The sequence below is a fragment of the Trichosurus vulpecula genome, chromosome 1 (assembly GCF_011100635.1).
Source record: "Trichosurus vulpecula isolate mTriVul1 chromosome 1, mTriVul1.pri, whole genome shotgun sequence".
Classification (NCBI taxonomy): Eukaryota; Metazoa; Chordata; class Mammalia; order Diprotodontia; family Phalangeridae; genus Trichosurus; species Trichosurus vulpecula.
This window is the reverse complement of record NC_050573.1, coordinates 312,794,962-312,822,349: the sequence shown is the minus strand read 5'-3', so window position 1 is coordinate 312,822,349 and position 27,388 is coordinate 312,794,962. Positions and strand designations below refer to the sequence as shown.

Sequence of the window (27,388 nt, the reverse complement as noted above, 5' to 3'; positions counted from 1 at the left end):
AGATGAGGCCACCATTCTGTTTCCAGGCACAAGGTTAATAACCTCAAAGGCATCCTCCACTCTTTCTTCCTCCTCTCCCTTCACAGTCAATCAGATGCCTAGTCGTAACCATTCTGGTTCCATGACATCTCATATATGCCCTTTCTCTATACTCAAATGGCTATCCTCTTTCTTAAGGCCCGCACCACTACTCATTTGGATTACTGCACAAAGTTCCTAACTGTTCTTCCTGTATCCAATCTCATTTCTCTCTAATCCATACATACCAGGAATAGATCCAGCAACACGAGGCAGATACTACAGTACTCTCCTGGTCAAAAACCTTCAGTAGCTCCCTATTACCTCTAGGATAGAATACAAACTCCTAAGGTTGATATTTAAGGTCCGTTACAATTTGATTCCAACTCACCTTTCTTATTTCCTCCAACTTCCCTTCTTGTACTTTGAATTCCAGAGAAAATGACTACTGAACTTCACATTCCATCTCTCATCCCCATGGCTTTACATAAGGTATGGAGTACCCTTGTTCCTCACCTCTATTTCTTAGAAACTTCCATCAGGTTGAGAATTCTCTCAACTTTAACATTAAGAAAATTTTCAAGAACTGAAATAATCTGTTATAGGCTTAAAAAAGATACTTTGAAAAATTCAGGTACAAATCCTTCCCAAGGACTTACCTAAATCTTCATCTAGTTTGGTCTTCGGTGGCTCCCATGGGGGCCTCACAGCTTTGGCTTTTGCTTGCCTCTTCCCTAATTCTTCTTCAAACTTTTCGTACAAGTCTCGGAGCCTACTCGTCCCAACAACTGTAGAATCTCCCTTAAAGAAAAACATATATAAAAAAAATTAACTTAGATAATATGATAGGTCTAGTATTTGATACCAAAATATCAGTTTCTACTTTATAAATTTAAAAGTAAAATCTCTCTTACTTCTGACAACTTACTACTAATATTTTCTTAAGATGACAAAAATAGTGAAAAATACCAATCCTACAAGTTATCTAACAAACAGTGATAATGAGGAAAACGTTTTATCTGTTAAAAAAAAATGTCAGATCAAGAGAGATAAAGCTCAAAGTAGAAATTTTGGTCTTCCTATCCTCCCATTGTCCTTTAGGATTTTAAAAGAAAAAAAATTCTTCCTGTTAAGCTGTTTTCTCAGACTTTGAATTCTGGCTTCTATAAGACAAGTTTGAAAAATAACACATGAAGAGAGAAGGACTCGGGCTGAATTAGGAAGGAAGCAAAGCACTTTGGAGTTATGAAGAAGACTAGAGATTCAATCTGAGAAAAAGAAACAAATGGGCAAACATTTGAGGGAACTTGAAAAGAAGCTAAAAAAGAAAACAACCTGCCCTGAAGAAGAAAAAGAATGAAGATAAACGACCTGAAGGAAAGGATCTAAAAAATCAAGGGAAATAATGAGAAAAAACTAGGTTGAAGGGAGAATGACACTTCTAGACTTCTAATTATATAATAAAGCAGCAGGCATCAAAACCACATGGCACTGGTTAAAAAACAGAAAGACAGACCAATGGAACCAAGAAAAAGGAAGAATAAGAAACAGTGCTACCCAATAATCCAGGGTTTGATATCTATCAATCAATAAACATGTATTACGCAACTTCTATGTGACACTGTGGTAAGCAATAAGAAAATATGATACACAGGCAATAGGGTGTAGAAATTTATCTTGCCCTACAAGAAAGGAAGGGAAAAGGGGATGGGAGGGGAGCGGGGTGACAGAAGGGAGGGCTGACTGGAGAATGGGGCAACCAGAATATACGCCATCTTGGAGTGGGGGGGGAGAGTAGAAATGGGGAGAAAATTTGTAATTCAAACTCTTGTGAAAATCAATGCGGAAAACTAAATATATTAAATAAATAAATTAATTAAAAAAAGAATATAAAAAGAAGCAAAAGATAGTCCATGCCCTCAAGTTGTACCCTTCTAAAGGGAAGACAACATGCAAACAAATACACACAAATCAAGCTTATATAAAGGGTAAATAGGAAATAATTAACATAAAGCAAGCACTGGAATTATGAGGGGTTAGCAAAGGCTCCCTATAGGTGAGAGTTTAGCTGGGACTTAAAGGAAGCCAGGGAGGTCAGTAGCAGAGAGTGGAGGAATGACAAAGTTTCAGGCAGGGCGGGTCAATTAAAAACCCATATCACAAGTCCAGGAGGTATCGTGTTGCCACTAGATTTATTATAAGAGAAATGAACATATATGTGGAACTATAAGGCAAGGCAAAGAGTTCACATTTCATACAGAGGTTTGCATATTTATGACAGTACAATAAAGAATGGTGGAAAAAACAAAAATCTCCTACGGGGAGTAGCATGGGAGGAGGAAAGGTGCAGTAAAGGTGGGAAAAGGACAACCCCCCCTGCCCCTCCCTCGGGCAAAAAAAGAGAGGAACAAGATGGCTGCAAAAGTGGCATTCTTTTCCCTTGGGAACTGTGAGACAACAAAAATATAATGGTCTGCTAATCTATAAGGGATCCAGCAGCACAAGTAGTTCCTCAGCCTAGTACAGACTGACTGGTGCCTGTCTTGACTCCCAAGGACACACAGGGAGTTCACCGAGGGGTGTAAACAACAAATTATATCAGATCAGGGGGAAATTTGTCCTTGACACATTCAGGGCCTCCTACATACTCTGGGTCCAGTGTTTTTGGACAATTCAAAATGACAAGTTCAGGGAACACCTTAACATTTTTTAAATGTTGAGAGAAAATGCCTAGAGCAGAGAGATGGAATGTCTTGTTCGTGCAACAGCCAGGACACCACTGTCCCTGGATTGAAGAGGATGTGCTGGAGAGTAATAAGGAGACTGGAAGGTAGGAGGGACCTAGGTTATGAAGGCATTTGAATGACAAACAGTATTTAGTTGCTTCTGGAGGCAAAAGGAAGCCACTGAAGCTTTGCTTTGGTTTGTTCTTTTTGGGGGTTGGGGGTGAGGGAATGATATGATTGCACTTTAGGAAAATCACTTTAGTGGCTGAATGGAGAATGAATTGCAGTGGAGACATTATAAAATATTTGGGAGTCTACCTGCCAAAACAAACCCAGGAAATGGACACAATTACAAAACACTTTCACACAAATAAAGTCAGATCTAAATAACCGGAAAAATACCAGTTACTCATGGGTAGGCAGAGCTAATATAATAAAAAGGTCAATTCTATCCAAATTAATTTGCTTATTCAGTGTCATATACCAATCAAACCACTAAAAAATTATTTTATAGAGCTAGAAAAAATAATAAAAAAAATTCATCTGGAAGAACAAAAGGTGCAGAATATCAAGGGAATTAATGAAAAGAAATGCTAGAGAAGGTGGCCTAGCCATACCAGATCTTAAATTGCATTATAAAGCAGCAATCATCAAAACTACTTGGTACTGGCTAATAGAGGAGAGGATCAGTGGAATAGGTTAGGTACACAAGACATAGTAGTCAATGACTATAGTAATCTATTTGATAAACCAAAAGACCACAGCTTCTGGGTTAAGATCTCATTATTTGACAAAAACTGCTGGAAAAACTGAAAAACAGTATGGCAGAAACTGGGCATAGGCCAATGTCTTGCATCATATACCAAAATAAAGTCCAAATGGGAACGTGATTTAGATATAAAGGCTGATACTATAATCATATATAAGACCAAGGAACAGCTTATCTGCCAGATTTCTGGAGAACAGAGGAATTAATGACCAAACAAGAGGCAGAGAACGTTATGAAATGCAAAATGGATAATTCTGATTACATTAAATTGAAAAGTTTTTTTTTAAACAAAGCCAATGCAACCAAGATTAAAAAGGAAGCAGAAAACTGGGAAACAATTTTTACATCCAATGTCTCTGATAAAGGCCTCATTTCTAAAATATATAGAGAACGGAGTCAAATTTATAAGAATACAAGTTATTCCGCAATTGATAAATGGTCAAAGAATATGAACAGTCAGTTACAGCCACACGAAAAAAATCCTCTAAATCACCACTGATTAGAGAAATGCAAATCAAAACAACTCTGAGGTACCACATCACACCTATCAGGTTGGCTAACATGACAAAACAAAAAAATGATAAATGTTGGAGAAGATATGGGAAAATCAGAACACTAATTCAATGTTGGTGGAGTTGTGAACTGATCCAACCATTCTGGAGAGCAATTTGGAACTATGCCCAAAGGGCTATGAAAATGTGCATACCCTTTGATCCAGCAATATCATTTTCAGGGCTGTATCCCAAAGAGATTATGCAAGTGGGAAAATGATCCATATGTACAAAAATATTTATGGCAGCTCTTTTTGTTGTTCTAATTCTTCTATACAACATGACTGATGTGAAAATATGTTTAAAAGGAATATATATGTAGAGCTTATATCAGATTGCACACCATCTTGGGGAAGGAGAGGAGAGGGATGTAGAGAAAATTTAAAATTTACAGAAGTGAATGCTGAAAATTTAAAATAAATAAATAAATTTTAAAAATATGGGAAGGGAGGGGGAACAATGCTGAGGATACCTGTGATGTAGGAAACAGAAAACATTAAAGACAGACCAACTTGAAGAAATTCAGGAACCAGTCACAGCATGGCAGGTAAAGAACAATGAAGGAAGAAAACAAGCAATTTTCTAAGTGAGGGTAAGAGAGAGGGAATATGGGAGGGAAGGAAGAAGGAAGGAAGGGAATTATGAAAGAAAAATGAGAAAAGAGCTAGAAAGAGAAAAGAGGTAGTACTTTTGGTAAGGAATAACATAACATCACCATCACAGGATCACAGAGCTTGAAGGGACTAGAGAGGTAGACTAGTCCATCTCATTTCACAAATGAGGAAACTCAACTTCAGAGAAGTTGTTACTTGCCTGAGGGTCCCACAGAATAGTAAGCAGGAAAGGCAGGATTGGAATTCAAAAATCCTGACTCCTGAATGCAGAGCTTTTTCTAGTTTACCAAAGGACCTCCCAATTATAATTAACCAATAAAATCCAGGTCACAGGCAGCTGCTTCCATCCTAACACTGAAAATTGTACTTCAAAGGTCTTGAGGAAAGCATCTTCCAAATTATACAGCTGGACAACCTAGTAAGTATTCATTAAGTGCCTAAATATAAAGAGAATGTGCTAGGTGTTAGAGATAAACATAAAAAAGAAATAAGCAACCCCTCCTTTCAAGAAACTCATAGTCTAGAGAGGAAGAAAATATGTAGGTACAAACACACACACATACACAAACCAAATCACATGGTCAGATCTGCACTAATAGGGGACACTGAAAACTATCTGAAGGCAATAAGTAAGGAATTAGTAAATAGGGAGAGGTTAAAGATTGAAGAGAGAGATATTGCAATTTTCTGGACAACACACGATAAAATAGAATCAAGTGAAGACACAGAAGTGTTGGCCAAGAGAGGAAGAGCCATTTTTTGGGGGTCAAAGACTGAGGGAAGAGAGAGCAGAGGATGATACCCCAGATGAAGCAAAAAGGAGAACTGTTATGGGAAACTATTCATTATTATTTTCTTGTCTATGATCCAGTTGTAACAGACAACTCATATTCTTCCTCAAACATCTGCTTTGGCAAATGTTTTATACTTAATCTTATACAGGAAGCTGTTTATAAAAGGCCCTGAGAAAAAAGTAGGATGTCTCCACCTTTAAAATTATGAAATTTAGAGGCTATGGCGTGCTGGGGAACATATAAGTCTTTTATGTCTTAAAATGTCTAATTCTCAAGTCTGTCTCTGGAAAGATGGCTTGCTTACGACCATGATAAATTTAAATTTAACACAGTAAGTGCTTGATATGTGCAAAAACATTCCCACTCTACTTCACACATACCACTTGATCCATGGGGTCATTAGAATAGTAGCTTTCTGAATGAGTACAACGAATCCAGACTGGTTTAAGCAGATCCTCTTCTTCTTCTTCATTTTTGTCAGGCATGATCTCCTCTGGCTCTTTGTCCTTGATTGAGGTATAGCTCTTTTCTTTGCCAGAATTCTGACTGTCAACCCATCGATCTCTGTCATCTTCCCATCGAGTTCTCTTCTTCTCTCTACTTGGAGATCGGCTTCATCAAGAAAGAAGGGGAAAAAAACCTGTAATTTTGCAGTCAAAATTAACAGCATTCTTTCTGTATATTTTAAGAGGAATTATAGACTTAATTTCAGTTTTGTAAACAAAAGTTCATGGTCATTCACTGATAATTTTAAAAGCCCTTAAGCTGCTCTCTCTCTATACATCTACACTTGCATTACAGGTTAAATCACAGCTTTCACTAGACAGAGACATTTTGAGAGTATTTGGTAATTACCACTGATTAATAGTGTGTGAGGTATTGAGAAAATAAAGTGTGAAGACTTCACAGGGAATATGTATATATGTATTTATATCTAAAATGTTTGAGAATCAATATTTAGAGAAAAGGGAAATGGGATAAATTTGAGCCTGTGGGAATCTGATTATTTAGCCTTTAGGAATGTCTTTCTCCCCCTCCTTCTTTAGATTTATAGATGTCACCTCAGCTGTGAATGGAATATAAGATTGTGAAAGCTTCCCGATGAATAACTCAGGCAAGGCAATATTCGAATAGAGATAGTACAAATTTAGTTAGGATGTGAACCTCACCAGGCCTAAGTTTCATGTTCCTGTAAATCATATGATTTCGGGGAAACCAGATGATATTCCCCTCTCCCCCTCCCCTAGCCTACTTACATACTGCCATCTTAGCATTAAAGTTTCCCTATAAGGTAATTCTGTAGTCTCTGTGCTTGTATTGGGTAAAAACTTATTCCTGGTTAGATTGTGAGGCTACTCGTCTCTGCAAATGGGGACGGGGATCCAGCCTCTGGGGTAGGATTTCTTAAAATTGTTTGTACAAGGGTATATATCTCCCTGCTTGACTTCTTTCACTCGCCTCTCTTCACTGCTATCTCTGCCCTGGTAGTGAGAGATGCCCAATTCTCAAGACTTGATCAGATAAAGCTTCTGGTTTTTTTTCTGCCTTGAGAAACTGAGACACCTCTGTTTTTCTTCACTTGAGTCAGTGGTCTTTTGACCCACACAACAGCATTTCAATGCAGGTAAATAAGGGACTTTCAAAGAAGAAACAAATGCTTTACTTTTAAAATTTTCATACCAAACATGCATCTGAAAAGTTTTAAGACCAATATATTCTTATGGTTAGGGATCTCCAAAGTTAATAATTGTTCTAAGTCTTCAAAAACTTTTTTGTATAGATTTTAAATTTGGATTTAATGTTGAATTATGTTATTTTATAATATCACAAATCTAGAATGAACACAATTAGGCTTTCCTAGTTTAATACTGGTTCTAAAGCCAAGCCCTTTAGTCTTACCTGCTGGTTCGCTTGTACTCTTTTTTGTAGGATCTGTCTGGAGATGGGGATCTTCGGCTTTCTCGGTGCCTGTGTCTGTCCCTGTCCCTGTCCCGTTCTCGCTCTCTTAAAGGGTTTAATACATACAGCTGTTTTTGATAGAAAAGCTTAAAACCACCATCACATTTGTTGTTATCAATGTGCTTCCAAATAAAAAGACCTCACTAAAGCAATTTAAAGTAAATTTCTTTCGCAATGTTTACTGGAGATGAAAATTAATTACCAACCCTCCCAAAGAACACACCTGAAACTCTAAAAATAAATGAAGTTTGATCATGGTGAATTTTTCTCAAGATCTTCCAATCACCATCCTTATGAATCTCAGATGTCAGGTAAAATTAACATACTTCCCACTGCTGCATGGAAATACACCATTCTATCAAATTATAAGTAACTTGAAATGTAAGATTAAGAAATACACAGCTTGAGGTTTTATTAAAATTTATCTACAATAAAAAATGGAATTAAATTAGCATTAAATCAACTGATTTGTAAAATCCTGTGATGTTAAAGAGAAAAGATATATTGTACTATGCCTTAAATGAACATCTGGAAGCAAATTTCCAAAATGAAATTCAATATCCTCAGAGGACTTTTGATCAGAAGATACCTATCAAATAAAAGCAAGTAACCAAGTGATTCTGCAAAGTGGAACAAGGGCTGAGAAAAGCCACGGTACCTTTAATATAGAAAGTAGAGATCTTAAAACAAATAAAATTTCATTGAGAAAATGCTGTCAGCCTTTAGTTTGTAAGTAAGAATTCTGTGAGCAAGTAATGTTTCACTTTGTAAAATTCAGAACTTACCAAAAAGAATAAGTGGTCAATGTTTTGACATTAAAAGGATTCTTTGTTTTACAAGGTCTGTTGTTGAGGAAACCTTTTAAATATTATGTCCCCCTAGGGAATTCAATTTGCGAAATATGCTTTATACCCAACTTTTCAGTTAACATCTGTTGAACAAGAGTACATTGATGTATTTTTAAAAGATTTTTCTAGTTTAAAAGTGGCATCCACCAAAAGAAAAGCACAAGCTGTTAGGCTTTTGAATTTGATGTGACCCTGAAATTATAGCTCATTTTAATTCTCTTGCAGAATTAATAAAATTATAGCTCAATTCAATTCTCTTGCAGAATATAATAAAAGATTGCTGCTGAAAAGAAAAATACCATAATTTCTATGTAAGATATTCCAAAAAGAAGTCATTTAGAAATTTTAAAAAGTGACATAATTTTAAATTTAAATATGCATTTAAAAGGAAAATGATAACCTAGAGATCATCCAGACAAAACCAACTAGGTGATAAAGGGCCTTGAGAATATGAGACTATGCCACACAAGGATTAGTTAAAGGAACTGGGCTTAAACGGCTAATCTTTGAAAAGGTATGAGGATATAAAGTGCTTGGGACCAAAGGGTACAACCAATTAACAGAGGATAGAAGTTACAGAGAGACAAATTTGGATTGAAGTATAGAAAAATTTCTTAATGAAAGCTATCCAAAAGTAGAATGGATCATTTTGGGAGGTTTGATATCCATTTGTTGGGAATGCTATAGGGGAACTTTTGTTTGTTTAAGTTAGATAGATTGGCTTTTAGGTCCTTTACAAAGATCCTGCAACACTACTGATACTAAATGATATGCCCAGTTACAGTTGGAAAACCAGATTAAATAGTCTGGTATATTTAGATTAGGTGTATAAGCAATGTTTATGGTACTTTTTTCAAAATCTGTCATTAGTAGGGTGTGAAGTAACCTTTTAAAAATGAAGTTCACCCTAAAAATTGTTCAGGCCTAACGGGAAGGGGAAAAGAATATTTGTAAATGAAGGTGATATAAAAAAATGACATCAATAACTTTTTAATTGGTTAGGCCTATTTTGTCTTTGCTACTGTTGGAACCTTGGTTTAAAAAAAAAAAAAAGGAAAGGATAGGGTTTGAGAAAGAATGGATTATTTTGTGCTATACTTTCAAATTGTACTAAATAAAGGCAGAGAAAGACGTTGTATGAAACTTTAGTTTAATTCATTAAAATACAATCTTATTTCTAAATCTGAAAAGTTGTAGTCTGGTCTAAATTGCTTTTAGAAATTACACTACTGTGTGACCTTGGGCAAGTCACTTAACCCCAATTGCCCTGCCAAAAAACAAAAAACAAAAAAAAAAAAAGAAAGAAATTATACTAGAATTTCAGATTAAAGAAATATAAGGTAGGCCACATCCAAGTAGGCCAATATAAGGTATCTCCTATAAAGCAGTCTCATAGTATTTTTGAGGTTGTGGTGTCCCTATCTTATGGCACTACTCTTGTATGTATATTGAGAGATATTTATAAAGAATGGCAATAATCCAGAAAGTTGTCCCGTGACAGTAAAAGGAAAAAAAATTAGAATTATGTATTCAACAGATTTTCATTCAGCTTAAAACACACTTATCATCCAGATATTAGTTTTCCAAGACAAGCACAAAACAAAAACTAAATCTATAATGCAAGGGCTGAATGTTGATAAAATGGCTTTTAAGAGTTCTTCTAACAGCTTTCCAAAGTAACAGGGATAAAAAAGTTATCCAAAGTGTTCAAAGTCTGAGTTAAATGTTTTCCCCAAAGATTATAACACAAAATCATTTTAAAAATCTGGAAAACATAATCCAATCTCCTACTATGGAAATGAACAGACATGACTGACCTCATTGGTTCTTGTTGAATTAAAAAAATAAAAAGGATGTTTAATCATTTTCACTCTCTTCAGCACATTTCAGACAGCATCCTCTGCCTCCTTATAAAAGTCTTAATCACACTGAGGCAGTGCCCAATTTCGTGATGCCTGTGGCCACTGTCTCCCACTTTTTAGGTGTTCCTTTACTATTCATAGGGCCAACAGACTACATGAATCCAGCATACATTGTGATCCTTACATTTACATACATTTTCCACAAAGAGGAAATAGAGAACTTCCCTTTTCCTTCACTGGTGCTGTTCATCCTCTTAGTGGCAGAGAATGGTTATCATCCTTTAATACCAATATGTTCAATCTCATATTGACAGAGGAGTAGTGAAATGCTTATGTAGAAACAAATTTAAAAAGGTGATTTGTTTATTAGAGACACCAACGGAGGAAAAGAATATGCCTTTGTGAGGACCTGTAACCTTCACTGGGAATATAAAGTATACTTTTCAGTGTGGAAAATGCTATAGGAAAATGAATTTAAACTGCAAGGGAGAGGACAAAGAGAAGGAAGAATGGAAACATATAAGCAGGACAATGAGAGTAAATACTGACTCATACCAACATTATAATAAGGCACAAGTAATGTAATCATTTTCTACTTACTGTTTTCTCCCTCTAAAACTTTGTTTTTCTTGTGTTTATACATTTTTGGTATTATGAAAAAGAAAAATAACAAGTCTGGAACATAGTAGCTTGAAGAATAAGAATTTCTCCATTATGAAGTAAGAAAAATCCATTAACATCACAGTAAAAAGATTTTAAGACATTTGACTCAGGCAAGCTGCTTTTCAATTTGCATCACTTATCCCATTTACTCTAAAACAAACAAAAAACTATGCGAAGGAATCATAGAACAAATTCCCATTTATCCAGAATGGTTTGCAGTGAGAGGAAGTATGCTAGTTTTAACTAAATAATTTGGTTCACTGAAAACTATCATGTTACCAATTTTCAAAGAATGAAAGCAATACACACTTAACCCTAAAATTATACTAGTACAAATAAATCTTTTTTTGATAAGTCAAGGCACTTAAAATCTTGCATTATCTCAGAGTTATCAGGCATATTAATGATTACTTTAAAAATACTCTAAGAGTAACAGGTTACTTTTGGAAATGAGATCTGAATGAACTGTGACTGTCTCTGGTCCTGTATATTACATTATTTGCTTAAATAAATCAATCCCTGGAATCAGTTTATCCATTATTTGGGGAAAAAAAAACAAAAACAAAAACATCCCATGTTTCAATTTTCTGGTTTAGATTACAGATAAATGGAAATTTGCTTGTATATGGGTCTTTGCCAAATTTATCAAAAAATCCCAGACACCCTGTTTACCTGCTATGCTCATAACTTCGGTGACGAGGGGGAGTCCTCCCTCTGTCGTAATCTGATCTATGTCGGCTACTTTCTTGTCTCCTCCTGTCTGGACTTCGAGTTCTGTCCCGCCGATCTCCATGACTATCTGACCGGTGTCGGTCGCCATGTCCATGACTATGTTCTCGATGCCGGTGGTCATCATAGTGCTTACTCCTTTCTGGGGACCTCCTTTCACTCGAAGGCTTTTCTACCTGATACTGAGTTGGGTGCCTAAAATGGCTACTGCTGTTATTATTACTGCTGGTCTGAAAAGAACTAGAGTTATTCTGGTAACTACTAAAATTAGGAGGTGGGAAAGATTGCTGTGAATAGGTTGTGGGATACACTGATGGATAATTAACTTGTGGTGGTATTACTGGGGGTGGTGGTGGCAGGGAAGGAGGTGGCATCATATAGGGAAAGGTAGTTTGTGTAGCAGGTGTTCCAGGTACTGAAGTGTTAGTAGGAGCAGGTACAGGAGGAGGAACAGGGGGAAAGCAAGGTGGTACTGGAAAAGTTGGTCTTACTTGATGGTTGGGGAGAGGTGGCCTGAGAGGACACTGGGTAACAGGAGTCTGTGCTGTTGGAGGCACAGGTGGGGGGTAGGGCACAAAATCTGGCCTGGGTGGCAAGTAGCTTGTAGTTGGAGGACTTGTGAAAGTGGCTGGGGGAGCAACTGGTTGTTCATACTGGTATTGCCCAGTAGGCTGCTGAGGATGAAGCTGTCTCAAATTCTGAGGCCTGAAGGTTTGAGTCGAAGCTCTTCCACCAGATCCTCCTCGTCCTCGGGAATTGCCTCGTCCAGAGTGGAATGACATTCTTTGACTGAAATTTTAAAACAATAAGAATAAAATAAATCTTATCATATAAAACCTTGTTTCACAATAATGTAGTCATGCAGTTACCAAATGATGGTACCCTAAACAAGCTAGTGAAATGTCCACTGCCTTCCTTTCTACTCATCCCCTCAAATCCAGTCCCTGGTTGTTGTCTCACTAATAAAACCAGACTGTACATAAGGCAGCACTGAGCTCTCCTTCTAATCCAGTCAGAACTTCTTTCGGATCCTCAAGCTTAAATTGCTAGAAAGGTACCCTTAGCTTTCTTCTTCTTCTAGCCTTCCTGGAGATTCAGGTACTATCCTTTGCATCCTCTAGGACTTCCCCCTTCTGCCCTGTGCCCATACAAACACAAATACACAGGGTTACTGAGGCTTGAGGAACTAATGTTCAAATGCCTTTGTGCTCCTAAGAAGCAGTTAAGACTCCTGCTCACTTTTGGACACCAAGTGAATTTGATTCAAGTCTCACCTCAAACATCTCATTAGGAAAGTCTCCCTAATGCCATTTGACGGTGAATCTAAGAAGTGAAGGTGAGAAAAGAGTGAACTCCAGGCTCTGAAGACAGTTTGTGAATAGGGAGAGAGGTGGAGGAGGGAATACTGTTCAGGAAACAGAAGGAGGCTGATTTGTCTGCAACGTGGACATAAAGGAAGGTGAAAGGAAGGCAGCCTACAGTCAACTGGAAAGCATTTAAATGCCAAGCTTATACATATATATATTATGCTAGAGAGAATACAGAAATTACTTAAGATTTTTGAAGAGGGAGGTGATATTGTCTCATAAAGCAGCGAGAGGCAGTGGAGGGTAAAGTCAGTCCAAAATAAAGCTTGGCAAAACATGCAACTAAGCAAAGTCATTTCAGAGGTAGAAAGACTGCTTTAGCAGCTATGTAAAAGATGGAATTGGACTCATTATTATATGACAGTTTCGGAAATCACAGCCATACAAGTAATACAAGGGGATAAAATTAAGGTATTAATATCATAAAAGACAAAATTATCCCTATTTGCAGATAAAATAATATGAGGGTGTACTTGGAAAACCTTAGACAATCAGTGAAGAATCTGAGATATTTAACAGCTACAGCAAGTTAGCAGGATATGAAATAAATACACAGAATTCATCAGCATTTCTTAGCCATACCAATAAAAACCAGGAAGATGGGAGAAATTCTGGTCAAAATAACTAAAAAATGCACAAAATATCTGTGAATTAACCTCCTAAGGCACAGGTAAATTTTAAATAAATACAATCATAAAACATTTGACAGAAATAGTGATGACAAATAAATGGAGAACTAGTCACTGTTCATGGTTGGACTATACCAATATAATAAAGATGACAATACAATCTAAGTCAATTTACACATTTCAATACTATAGGACAGGGCTGTCCAACCTTAGGTTTTTATTGAAACAATAGACAATATATTTTGATTTGCCATTTTAGTGAGAGGTCTGTGGTAGCTCAGCTTCGTTTACTAAAGCATTGATATAAATTTCTATGCTTGTAGGTGGGCCCCATAAATCACACTGCGGGCCATGCAGGACACATTTTGGACAGTCCTGACCTAGGAGATACTTCTTAGCACTAGACAAAAGAACAAAAATTCACTTGGAAAACTAAAAGGTCTAGAATCTCAAGGTGAAATAACGAGAAAAGATATACATGAAGGCACGGCATTACCAGACTCAAATTATGCTATCAAGAAATAATCAAAACTATTTGTTACTGACTAAAAAGCAGAAAAGTAGATCAGTGGAATAGACAAGAGAGGCAAGAAAAATAAGAAACTGAAAACTACAGCCTAGTTTTTGATAAATCCAAGAACATAATTATACTGAAGGAAAGAAATCCTTTTCAGAAGAACTATTGAAAAACTGGAATGCCATATGGAAAAAAATTGTATAGGCCTACATCTTACACCATATACTACAATAAGTTGAAGGTGGTTATACTATACATACACAAAAATCACATTTAACCAACTCCAGTGGCTTCTTACTGCCACCACGACAAAAACTAACCCCAAACACCCTTCTATACCCCACTTTGATCTATTCCCTCACCCTCCCCTCTAAAGATCCCTCTCTTATCCCCCCCCCCCATCCCCTTGGTATTTTATTTCCTTCTGAATTTAGAAGACTTTTATATTCTTCTGGATACATGTCTTGTCCCCTCTTGAAACCTTTCGATTTCCAGAACTAACAGCCCTCCTTCTCCATCTAATTCCTGTGTCAGTTCTTCCTCTTGCACCTCATTTGTATAATTACTCTTTTTAGCTGTTCCTAAATGGTTTTTTCTTTTTTTTGGAGGGGGGAAGGCAGGGCAATTGGGATTAAGTGACTTGCCCTAGGTCACAGAGCTAGTAAGGGTGTCAAGTGTCTGAGGCTGCATTTGAACTCGGTCCTTCTGACTCCAGGGCTGGGTGCTCTACTTACTGCACCACCTAGCTGGCTCAATGGTTTTACTTTTTAAAGTCACATCATACTCAGGTCTACCCCAATCTTTTTAATGAACTACTCAATCACTAAAAATTTTAGAGATATGTTTTACATTTTACATACATAAAAGGTAAAAAGTCTGTCCTTATTGAGTCCTTTGTAATTAGTCTCTGGTATGTACCTTATATTTCTCTTGGCTCTTGTATGTCAAATCTTAATCTATTAAGTTCAGGTTTGGTTTTTTTTTTAAACAAAGTCCTGAAAGTCTGACAGTTCATTAAATATCCATTTTCTTCCATTCAGGGTTATGCTTACCTTTGTGGGGGGTATGATATTTTCAGCCAGAGTCCTAGTTCTTTTGCTCTTTGATAAACAGTGTTCTAAGACCTCTGGTCTTTAGTGTCGCTGCTAGGTTTTGTGCGATTCTAATTATGGAACCTCCATATTTAAACTGTTTTTTTCTGTTGCTTATAACATTTTATCCTTGAGCTGGGGGTTTCAGGATTTGTTTATAATATTCCTGTAGGTATTCCTCAAAGTGTCTCTTTCAGGTGGTGATCTTTTTTTTTGTTTCTATTTCTATTTTCCCCTCTTGTTCTAATGCTTCAGGTCAATTTTCTTAATTATTTCTCGTATTATTTTATCAAAAAAATTTTTTTTTGGTAATAGCTTTCAGATAGTCTGATTATTCTGGTTTTTTTAATCTGTTCTCCACATCAGTTGTTTTTCTTATGAGATATTTCACATGCTCTGTATTTTGTTTTAATATTTTTTGATCTCTTAAAACTTTGCAGGCTTTCTCTTGCCCAATTCTGATTTTCAAGGAGTCATTTTCTTCCTTAAGATTCTGGATCTGCTTTTCTAACTGGCTGACTTTCTTTTCATAATCTTTTTGTTTTTCTTGGATTGTTTTTTTTTTAAGTTTTTCCTCAATCTCCCTCATTTGATTTTTAAAGTCTTTTTTGAGTTCTTCTATGAACCTTTTGGGGGCAGGTGATCATTTGACATTGCTCTTTGGGGTAAAAGGTTTTCTTTGCTTCAGTATCTGCCTCTGAAGACGATCTCTGGTCTTCTCTATTCCCATAAGAACTCTGCCTCTGCATTTCTTTTTCCACTTGTAATTAAGTTTAGTTTTTGTAATCACCTCTAGTCTTGGGGTATGGGTAGAGTTGTGCCTCTGGCCTCAGATCCTCCTTCAGTTTTCCTCTCTGGCCTGAAACTGAAACCAAGTCCTCCAGCCTCTTAATAAATGCCTACAGCCAGAGGCATCCCTGCCCCACTGCTTCTGCACTCACTAGCCTGAGCCGGTTCCTTCTTATCTCCAGCAGTATCTCTGCAAATGGGTCTGGTGTTCCTTGTCAGCAGAGATTCCCTAGATCTTCCTCAGGTCAGAAGCCCAACACCCCTCATTGTCCCAGGGATAAAAGTTCCTGTGGCTGGGGCCCAGGCAGCCTCCCAACTCAGCTAACCCCATGACTTGCCGTTTGTTGTTTAAGCAGTCCCCAGCCTGGATATGATTATTCTTTGTAGAGACCAAACCTCGTCCTAGGATTTTTCTTCAGATCAAGACAACCCCAACTCTTATTTATTTGACCTGAGGAGCTATTTCATCTCTTTTGTGGGGGAAAATCTTGAGAGCTGGGAATTTTCTGACCAACTCCACCATCTTCCCAGAATTCTCTCTCTAATTATCATCTTGATGCTGCTAATTCTCATATCTACCCATCTATCCCTAACTTCTCTGCTGACCTCTAGTCTCATACCTCCAAGTGCCGTTTAGATATTTTTAACTCAACATATCCAAAAGTGAACTCATATGCTTTCCCCCAAACCTTTTCCCCTTATAAATTTCCCTAAGATGCCACCATCTTCCTAGTCCCTCTGGCTCAAAAACTAAATGTCATCCTGGACTCTTTACTATCTCTCACCCCCATACCCAAGGCCTATTTTCACCTTTGTAGTATTTCTCAAATATACTCTCTTCTGACACTGTCACCACCACTGTATAGGCCCTCATCACTTCATGCCTGGACTGAGAGAAAATAACAACTAATGATTCAGACCTCAGTCTCTGAAAGTCAAGTCAAACTTCTCCTCTATCTGACCCAACCCAACAAGGAATCTCTAATCTCAGGTGAACTCCATTCAATCAAGCTTGGGTGGAGACAGATACTTTAGTCTAGAGAGCCCAAGACTGGGGGTGGTCTGTGTACAGAGATAGTTTCTGCCTCCAAGGGTAACACACAGTCATCTCAACCTCTCATTTTAATATAGCTCACCTACTGTGTTGATCAGAGTTGACTGCCACTCTTCTTGCAAAAAAATATATGATCTCTGAGCCCACCACCATGACTGTCTTTGGTCTAAGAGAGATGCCCAAATGACCATCCTTTTATTAATAACTTGCTGGCCTTATTAATAAAATGATTAAATTACCCAGGAACTATGTCTCTCAAACCTTTTTAATCATCACAGGACTTTAGTACAATAGCTTGCTGATTGGTATGCGTGCCTAATTAATTGTGACACAGATAAATATTTATCATGACTAGTGTTCAAAGTCCTTTGTAACCTATGCACCTCACTGCCATCCCCCCTTTCAATTGTTCAGTCTTATTACACCTTATAACCTTCCACGTACTCTAAGATCCAGTGACGCAGACCTCCTTTGCTGTTCCACATACAAGACACTTCATCTCTTGGCTCGGGGCAGTTCACCAGCAGTCACCCATGCTAGAACCTCTCCCTCTTCATCTCTGACTCCTGGCTTCCCAGGTTTCCTTCAAAAACCAACTAAAATCTCACCTTCTACAGGAATTCTTTCACAATCCCTCTTAATTCTAGTGCCTATCCTATGCTAATTATTTCTTATTTATCCTGTATGTAATTAATCTGTACATATCTGTCTACTTGTCTCTCCTCAAAGGATCAGATCACCACACTGAATTTTAGGAAAACAAACTCCACCAATTAAAAAAAAAATCTAAGGTATATGCCTCTTTTTAGTTATTTTGTCTAGGGCAAAGTTGGGAAATGGGTGGTATTCTGGCTTTTCACAGTGGAAAAAACCCTGAATTTAGAATCAGAAGAGGTAAGTTCTGCCAGTTACTTTCTCCATGATTTGCTGGTTGACCCAAATGCTCTCTCTGATCCTAGCTAGCTCTAAATCCTATAATACTATTCTGACCTTCCATTTTAACATTTACCACATCTGCCTTATTCTGTTACTTCAGTACTTCATATGGATATATCTTTTCCTCAAAAAAGATGGAGTTCCTTAAGGGCATAAATCTTCCCTCTTTATCTTATATCCCCCAACAGCACTTAGCATATTGCGCAATCAAGTAAAGTGTTTGCTAAATTAAAATGAATTAACATTCAAGACCCAAACTAATGCTGACTTATTAAATACAGAGCCTCGAAAATAAGAAAGACTTAGACACATACTCCTGTGACCAGCAGGCTCAGTAGGTAGAAGTGGCCTCCTTCAATGAAGAAATAAGGACCCCTAAATTTCTTATGCTATCTTTACCTCTAACTTGCTGCAAGGCTCTGAGAAAAATGACTTCACCTTCCTGTGCTCTAGTCTTCCTCCTGTGTAAAATAAGGACATAAATCAAACAGTGAAGTTATATGATCAACTTAAAAATAAAATGTCATGGCATTTTTTAAAAATTGGAGGAAAATGGATATCTTTCATAATTGTGACTGAGGAGAAAATTCTTAACCAAACAAGGGATAGGCAAGATCATAAAAGCTAAAATACATAAATTTGATGACATAATATTAAAAAGCTTTTGCACAAGAAAAATTAGTGAAGCTAGAGTAAGGAAAATAGTTGATAAGGGTCATATATTGAAGATTATGTAGGGTATGAACTCAGCTCCCAAAGATTCAAGTACCACCAGTATACAGATGAATCCCATTTCTGTAGACATAGTTATTCTCTCTCCTGGGTTCTCCTCCTGCATCAGCAACTTCCTATTATGTATTTCAAACTACATTTCCATCCCAAAAGTAAATCTTATTACGTTCAAAAGACCTACTCCCCTTTCTACAACCTCTATTTCTGTGAAGGGCAACATCGTTCTTCTAGTCACTCATAGCTTGCATCATTTTCTCCCTCACCTCACATATCCAATCATTTGCAAAGTCTTTTTTCTGTTTCTATAACATTTCTCACATTTCTCCCCTTCTCTCTACTCACATGCAACTACCCCTCAAATCCTCAACACTTCTGACCTAGACTATTCCAATAGCTTCCTAATTAATCTCTTTGCTGCCTCAGTCTATAACTCATACTCCATAGCTGCCCATGCAATATTTCTAAAGCATAAGTCTAACCAGGTCACCCCCTTTTCAAGAAAATTCAGCAACTTCCTCTTGTCATTAGGATGAACTATAAACTCCTCAGTTTGGGATGGTTTAAGCTCTTCATAATCACAGTTGATCTTTCTAGACTTAGTATAAAATATGAACTTAAATGAATTGTAGGATACAACTAAATGGTTTCCTTGCTGTCCCTCATATATAACATTATCTCTCTCTCTCTCTCTCTCTGCACTTTTATATGGGCTGCCCCCTCATGTCTACAGAGTATTCCCTTCTTGGCTTTCCTCATTAGAATTCTGAGCTTCCTTCAACAGTTTAAGCACGGGCTCTGATACTCAAGATTCCCCTGGGTTGCTAGTGCTTCTCCTCATCCCATATTTAACTTGTACCTACTTATTTGTTTTCCCACAATAGTATGTAAGCTCCTCGGGGGCAAGGACTGTTCATCAAGGACTATTTGGTTTTTCTCTTTGTATTCTCACTGCTTAAAATGCTGCCTGGCATAATATTCAGTAAGCAATGAATAAATGCTTATGGTTAATCTGGAAAAAAGCAAATTTGACCCCATAGTTATCATTGGGACTTGATGGGATTAAATCCATGACTGGACTATGACTTTTGGATAAGTATGTATATACTTGTGCTAAGGGTTAAGGATACAAAGAAAAACAAAAGACATTACCTGCTTAATGAGCTCACTGTCTAATGGGAGAGACAAGAAAACCATTACGTACAGACAGGTTTTTTACAGAATAAATTGGAGATAGTCAAAAAAGGGACGGCACTAAAATTAAGGGGGATCTGGAAAGGTTTCCTGTAGAAGGTGGAATTACAGAGATGAGGTTGAGAATTCCAAGCATTGGGGAGAGCCAGTGTAAATGTGCAGAGTTGAGAGATGGAGTGTCTTGTTTAAGGAACAGGAAGCAGGACAATGTCGCTGGACAGAAGACTGTACAGGAGATAGGATGATGTGAAGTATAGAAAGTTAACACAGATGTGCTTGAGGAAGATCATCTTGACAAATAAGTGGAAAATGCATTGGAATTGGGGAGAAAATTGTGGAAGGGAGATCAACCGGTAGGCTATTATATAATAGATCAGGTGCTGGTTGCCTGCAACAGGGTGGCAGTGTCAGAAGAAATAGGATAGGGAAAATTGGGGGTGAGATATATTGAGAAAATGATATATTCATGGGAGGATACCTAACAAGAAGAGGGAAGCACAACAAAGATTATTTGGTTCAAAGTGAAAGGAACAAAAAGAAGTGATCTTGTCAGTGGATAAACTATAGACAACCTGGACAGAAAAAGATGTTAAGTTTGTATTACAGATCACAAGCCTGGCACAGAAGCATGATATAGAAGTCAGAGCACACTTATCCAGAATCTGCCAAAAGCTCAATTGCATCCTTGAAAAGGAGGAACCACCAAAGCGAAATTCTGTTCTGGATCTGACTCCTACTAAAAGATAGGAACTGTTTGCTGGGGTGGAAATAATGGAAATTCCAGGAGATATGAATTATTTCTTTTAGAGCTTGTAACAAAGGAGAAATAACCTGCCCTAGATTTGGGGAGAGCATATTTCAAAGGATTCAGAGGAAAAATAGGTAGTACCCCAAAAAACAAAATGCTACAGAGGAAATTAATCTAAGAATGGGAGATAATTAAGAAAGAAATTCTAAAAACAGAAAGAGAATAATTCCATTGAGAAGGGAGAAATGTGATTTGTCTGAAGAGACCAATGTAAATGCACAGAAGTCACCAACAAACTTCAATTTTTAAAAGAGATTCCCAAAAGATGGAAGCAAGGCATAGTATAACAAGGTCATATAAAAAAAGCACCCAGAACACTAAAGATGAGATGCAGCAGTAGCTAGTAAGGAAAGCTAAGAACAACGAAATGGGAATTTTTATAAACTATAATGGGACAAAAGGAAGGATGAAATAAGGAGCAGGACCTTAGCTTAAGGGCAAAGTGATAATGATAACTGCCAGAGCAAAGGTAGATCTGTTCAATTCTAATTTTACTCTGTTCTTTTTTTTTTTTGTGATTTTTTTTCCTGCCACATCATGGCATGGAGGTACCCCTAGGTTCTCAAAGGTTATCTCAGTACACTGCAAGCTCTGGCTGGCTTTACCATGCCAGAAAGGCTCTGAGTATGACCCCTGAAATAACTGAATCTTTTTTTCAGAAGATCATCCTACTTCATCACAAAGAGACACATTACCAATAAGCTGGTGATTTAGCAGTAATTTTTGTTTGTCCACAGCAACCCACAAAACAATGAAAAACTTTAAATGGACTTTCAATTCCATGTAGACTCCTTCTGCTTCTCCAGCAGCAGAAGGGGACGAAAGGGAACATGGGGTGCTAAGTTATATAACTTTTAAACCATTAAAAAACTTGAAAATCTGACTCAATATTATCAACGTGAGATACTTGTTCAATGAACAAATGGATAGAAGGAACTGTATCATGTCAATTTTGACATTCTTGCTATAAATGACACCATTGAAAATAAAAAAAGAAGGAATTTACAGCTAAGTGGAAGGATGGCTCACAGATACTCCAAGGCAAGGTAAAAAAAAAAAAAAAGTTGTCTGAGTGAATTTAGCCATACGCCTAGAAACAACAAGAAAGATTATCTTACAGGATTTTTGGTGATCATGTACTGCAGTACTAATGCTAAGTATGTGCCAAAAAGACCACCATGAAAACAGCTTATATGCCAACCAGCTGAGGAGGCTAGAAGGGTAGAAAAATTAAATGGAGAACTTGATAAGCCCTTCCATATCAAATCAATATATGTTATCATACTTGGTAATTTTAATGAAAAGGCTAGATGCTGAGAAATTTAAAGGACATCATGGTTCAGGAAGAAAGAATCAGACAGTTCAAAGATTTGTGAATGACATAGAAATCTCATGACACTATAATATGAATCCTTTTATTTCTTTGAAGAAAGAACTGATAGACACTGGACATGACAAATATCAAATAATACTGTGTGTGTGTGTGTGTGTGTGTGTGTGTGTGTGGCGGGGAGTTATTTGAACTAGCAAGACATTACTGAAGTGGAAGTTATCCAAGAATCAGCTTTCAGGAAACAGTTAAGAGCATCAACTCATCACAGCTAAGATCAAAATGAGCAAAAGAAGAGAATTAAAAAAAAATACATATGGTGTACAATTGAAAAAAAAACCACCCTTATTTAAACAAACAAAAAAAGGATGGTTTCCTGTGTGGAGGCAGCAAGCTCATCTTTCTCATACCAGTTTCTGCAAAACAAAAACAAAAACAAAAACAAAAAAAAAACTGTACCAGACTAAACAATAATCAAGATATCCAATGAGAAACTACTTTAAGCGACATCTTTCATGCTGCAACTGTGGAAAGGCTGTAAAATAGGAAAACAGGAAATGAGGCCACCAGAAAAATCAAAGCCAGCAAGTAGCTACCCAGCATAATCAGAGATGTTAAGAGTCAACAAGGAACTGTGTCTGAAAGGCTCCAAGTGTGAAAAGGCCTCTCAACAAAACTACAGGGGGATCCATGCAGATGTGTCAGAGTTCAGATTGGGATATACTGAGCTCAGGTGCTCAGTGGTCCATACTACTTTGTCCTGAGACACCATATAGGGCTTTCCCAATGTTCTGAACCCCAAAAATTCATGGTAGGTTGGCACAGGAACCTGGGTGACCCAAACTGAGACTAAGGAGAGAAGACCAACATCCCAAAGAGCAATAACAGAAGGAACCTGTCACTGGCACATAGCTTCACTTCAGAAACTATGGTTGAAGAGATGAGTAAAGAATTATAATGAAGTCTAAAAGGGGTAAGAAACCTGTGGCCACTTGTGGCCCTCTAGATCCTTGGGTGCAGCCTTTTGACTGAGTCCAAGTTTTAGAGAACAAATCCTTTTATTAAGAAGATTTGTTCTGTGAAGTTTGGATTCAGTCAAAGGGCTTGTACTTGAGGACACCGAGGGCCACCCGTGGCCTTGAGGCAGGTTCCCCACCCCTGGATAAATACCTGAAAATTCAACCCAGAAAAAGAGCTAAGTCCACACCAACAGTAAGAAGAGATTCGAAGGAAAAAAATGGGTTTTATATAGAAACTATATGAATACCTAGAAGAAATGAAGCAAGAAACTAAAAAATAAAAGCTCGAGAAAAGAATTAGAAAAAGAGTTAAGTAGTTTAGAAGAGAAAATGATATATCTTACTCTAGTAACAGTTGCCCTGAAAATTAAACTAGATCAAAGATATATGAATGACTTCATGAGACAAGAAATATTAGATCAAAATCAAGAAGAATGTTAGAAAATGTAAGGCATCATACATGAAAAATAACTGTCTGAAAAACAGATCAAGGAGAGATCATTTAAGAATCACTGTCATATCTGAAAATCAGGATAAAATATAGAAAAAGCTTAGATATTTTGAGATAGCATAAATTAAAACAATATTTCAAGAAAGCATAAATTTAAACTGCCCAGACTTATGAGAACCAGAGAGCAAAATGAAGAAATACAGAATCCAACAATCACCCCCTCAAAGAAAATCCAAAATCTCAGGAATGTCAATAAAAATCTAGTTCTTCCAGGTGAAAAAAAAAATCCTGCAAGCAACTAGAAATAAAGAGTTCAACCAAGAAACCACAAGCGAGATCACACAGGACATGGAACCTTCTAGCTTAAACCAAAGATGATCTTGGAAAAACATTCCAAAAAGCAAAAGATAAGTTTGTAATAATAGCTAACATTTATATAGCACCTATGATGTGTCCGGTACTGTATTAACTGCTTCGTAATTACTATCTCATCTGATCTCACAACCCTGGGAGGTCGATGCTATTTACTATCCCCATTTTACAGATGAGGAAATGGAGGCAAATAGTGGTTAAGTGACTTGCCCATGGTCACACAGCTAAAAAGTGTCTGAGGCCATATTTGAACCCAGGTATTTCTGATTCCAGGCCCTGCACTGTACCCACTGCATCTTCTAGCTTACAACCAAGAATAACTTAGCTTTTTAGATAGCTAAATAAATCCTACAAAGGAAAAAAACATGGACTTTTAAGGAAAGAGGGCTTTCAAGCCCTCTCACTTTGGGTGAGGTAACGCTCATTCAGCGAATAGGCCTCTTCTCCAGTCGTACAGGTGAATATCCAGATGGCTCTGGAGGAGAAAGTGAGGCTGGTGACCTTGCACAGCTCTCCCTCATTCGAATCAACTGCAAGTCATGTCATCATTTCCCTGATGCCATGGTCCTCTTCAAGAAGGAAGGACAAAGACAACCTGTGAGTAGCCTCTCCCTCTCACTCCTCTCAGTGCTCTACCTAAAGGAAGGTACATTTCCTGAAGGTTGCCTCCTTAACTTCAGGTTTACTGGCTAGATTTCTTTCTCAAAAATCAAGCCTTAAACTCAATTCACTATGGGGCTCATATATTGGACAATAGGTCCCTGCCCTCCTAGCACAGAGTGAAGTAAATACTAAATAGTAACTTTCTCTTTTGGCGAGATACTCTGAGGGTCTTCCCCTCCCAGGCTGATTTTTTTTCCCTGAGCTTTGATTAAAGGAGCTATTCCTTGATTAACTTCTTAAAGAGGCGTATTTGAAGTGAGAACCTGAAAAGATCTAAGCCTGAAAGGGCCAGGGTCTCCCAATGTATCCTGGGCAATCTCCAGTGGTCCTGGTGAATAACAGGCCACTGGACCCAGACGGCTCTGGAACAGAAAGTGAGGCTGGTGACCTTGCACAGCCCTCCCTCACTCAAATCAAAGTCAACTTCAAGTCATGTCATCATTTCCCTGATGTCATGGTCCTCTTTGAGAACGAAGGACAAACACAAGACTGAGTATGAAGACAAAAATGAAAGGACCGTACATTCTAACCAAGGGATGTGTATATAGACAGATAGATATATAAAAATATACAAAACAGATATAAGGCAAATTTGGCAGGAAGATCACTAGCAGTTGGGATCAGGATAGGCATTATGTATGTGGTCCTTGAGTTGAGCCTTGAAGAAAGTAGGGATTCTTACTGTACAGGGTGTTCCTAAAGTCTGGACAGATAGGTAAAAATGCATACTTCCAAGAAATGAAATAATGAAATTTTCAACATTTTATTTAATTGAAATATTAACAAATAACATCTTCAATATGATTTCTACCATTTGTGATGCAAAGGTTGATGCACTTTGAAAGATTCATGTGAACTCAATGCAGTAACTCCATATTGCCATCAATTTTAGCATATTCACTCTTTATGCGTTCAATCAAGTGTGCTACATCTGTGATTTTCATTGAGTACATCTTCTCTGGCATACCCCAGAAAAAGAAGTCGCTGAACAACACAGAGTCGTCAGTGAAATGGTTAATGAGATGTTAATGAGATTTCCTATGTGTCCAGACTTTAGGGACACCCTGTAAGGGCTGGAGATGATGAGGGAATGTATTGTAGACACTGGGGACCAGTCAACATGGAGGCACAGAAAGGATTTCAAGCACTGTGTATGAAAAACAGTAAGAAGGCAAGCCTGGCCGAACCATAGCATATGTTAAAGGGAGTAATTTATAATAATAAGGCAGAAAGCTAAATAGAGACAAAGTTGGGAAAGCCTTTATGACCAAACACAGCTTTTACTTGATCTTTGATCTTAGGGAGTCAATGGAATTTTATTCAGTAGAAAAATGACATGGTCAGCCCTACACTTCAGGAAAATCACTTGAGCGGCTACGTAGAGAACGGAATGATGAATCGAAGTACAAAGAGACTTGAGAGACCAACTAGGAGGCTATTTCAAGACTAGTTGAGAGCTTATAAAGCCCTGAAAGACAACAGGAGCAGGATAACTGGAGAGGAGAGGCAGATGTGGAAGTAGAAGCCCAGGAGTTGACAACTGATGGGATACACAGAATAAATGAGAGTGAGGAGTCAGTAAAGAATGACACCATGGTTGCAAACCTGAGTGACTGAAAGGATGATCGTACCAACAGAAATAGAGAGGTTCAGAAGACTCATTAATTTTGGAGGAAGGTTAATCAATCAACAAGCATTTTAGTGTCTACTATGTGACAGGCACTGTGGTAGGCAACAGTGATTCAAAAACAAAGAAGGAATCAATCTGTACTCTCAAGGAGCTTACATTTGATAGGATGAGTTCAGTTTTCCTGGTGTTGATTTTGAGGACATTCTGTTTGAAATGCCAACTAGGCAGTTTGGTAATGCAGGAATGAAGTTCAGGAGAGAAAATAAGACTGGCTATACATTATATATACATATATATATGTTGAAATCACAATTATCTCAATATAAGAAATTTTTACTGCACAGGAAGAAATGCTTTTATTGCAATCTTGTATGGTGTTTTGTTTATTGCTTTGTTTATCATGAAATAACAATAATAACTCAAACAAGAATAACTCAAAACAGTGCTCTGTATGGCAGTTTACCAATTACAAAACATTTTACATGTTAATTCATTTGATCCTCACCACAACTCAGAAAGGTTAAGTACTATTATCCCCACTTAATAGATGAGGAAAATAAAACTGGGCGATGTCACATTGCTTGCCCAGCTATTTCTTTAAGAAAGAGTCTGAACCCAAGTTCCTGACTCCAACACTTCCATCCACTACACCACTACAATTCTTGGAAATTTTTAAATTTATAAATGGAACGATCATGAAATTAAACTTCCAAAGACACAGTAAACTAATTTATGAACTGGAAAATTTAACTTAAAAAGCTAAAAGACTTGTGATGGCAAAACCATCAAGTAGGAAAATCACCTGCCCCCACCCGCCCCAAAAGTAAGCCATCCGAAAAGCAGGTGCAGCTCTTTAGACAGACCCTTTAGAGAAGGTTAGGGCTAAAGGAGGAATAATTTATGTAAAATGCATGCAGCGACAACAAAAAGCTGACTGCTTTTCAAAGATCAACCCAGCTACGTACAGAGAGGCTCATCACCAGCAGGCTGTCCATTGGGTGATGAATTCTTTGCCCATGGCAACCTATGAATCAAAGAAGAGAAATCGGAAATCCGCCCAGTTCTCCTTCCCCACCCCCACCCTACCGCTATGTCAGAGGCATCCCCTCTGGGGTCACTTTCCCTCTCCTGTCTCCGCATCGGAGAGGGCTCCGCTCGGGATTCCCGGGCCGGAGGGGCTCAGGGATCACTTAGGCCGGGAGAGGGCCAAGAGATTGCTGCAGGCCCCACCGAAGCGAGAAGCGAGCCCGGCCCCAGCATCCCCCCCGCCCCGCCT

General features: G+C 37.7%; 1 protein-coding gene across 5 annotated transcripts in view; it reads right to left on the bottom strand.

Moving 5' to 3' along the window:
• DROSHA (drosha ribonuclease III) overlaps nucleotides 1-27,388 on the bottom strand; it is a 112,382-nt gene that overhangs the window by 84,741 nt on the left and 253 nt on the right. For all 5 annotated transcript variants that reach the window (XM_036754184.1, XM_036754193.1, XM_036754201.1 and 2 more), the window contains exons 2-7: nucleotides 27,078-27,136; nucleotides 18,316-18,377; nucleotides 11,477-12,322; nucleotides 7,372-7,476; nucleotides 5,853-6,084; nucleotides 678-819 (exon numbers count right to left, since the gene is read on the bottom strand). In XM_036754184.1, the coding sequence (XP_036610079.1) occupies nucleotides 678-819; nucleotides 5,853-6,084; nucleotides 7,372-7,476; nucleotides 11,477-12,315 (1,318 nt within the window). In that variant the 5' untranslated portion in view covers nucleotides 12,316-12,322; nucleotides 18,316-18,377; nucleotides 27,078-27,136. The remainder of the gene's footprint in view (nucleotides 1-677; nucleotides 820-5,852; nucleotides 6,085-7,371; nucleotides 7,477-11,476; nucleotides 12,323-18,315; nucleotides 18,378-27,077; nucleotides 27,137-27,388) is intronic.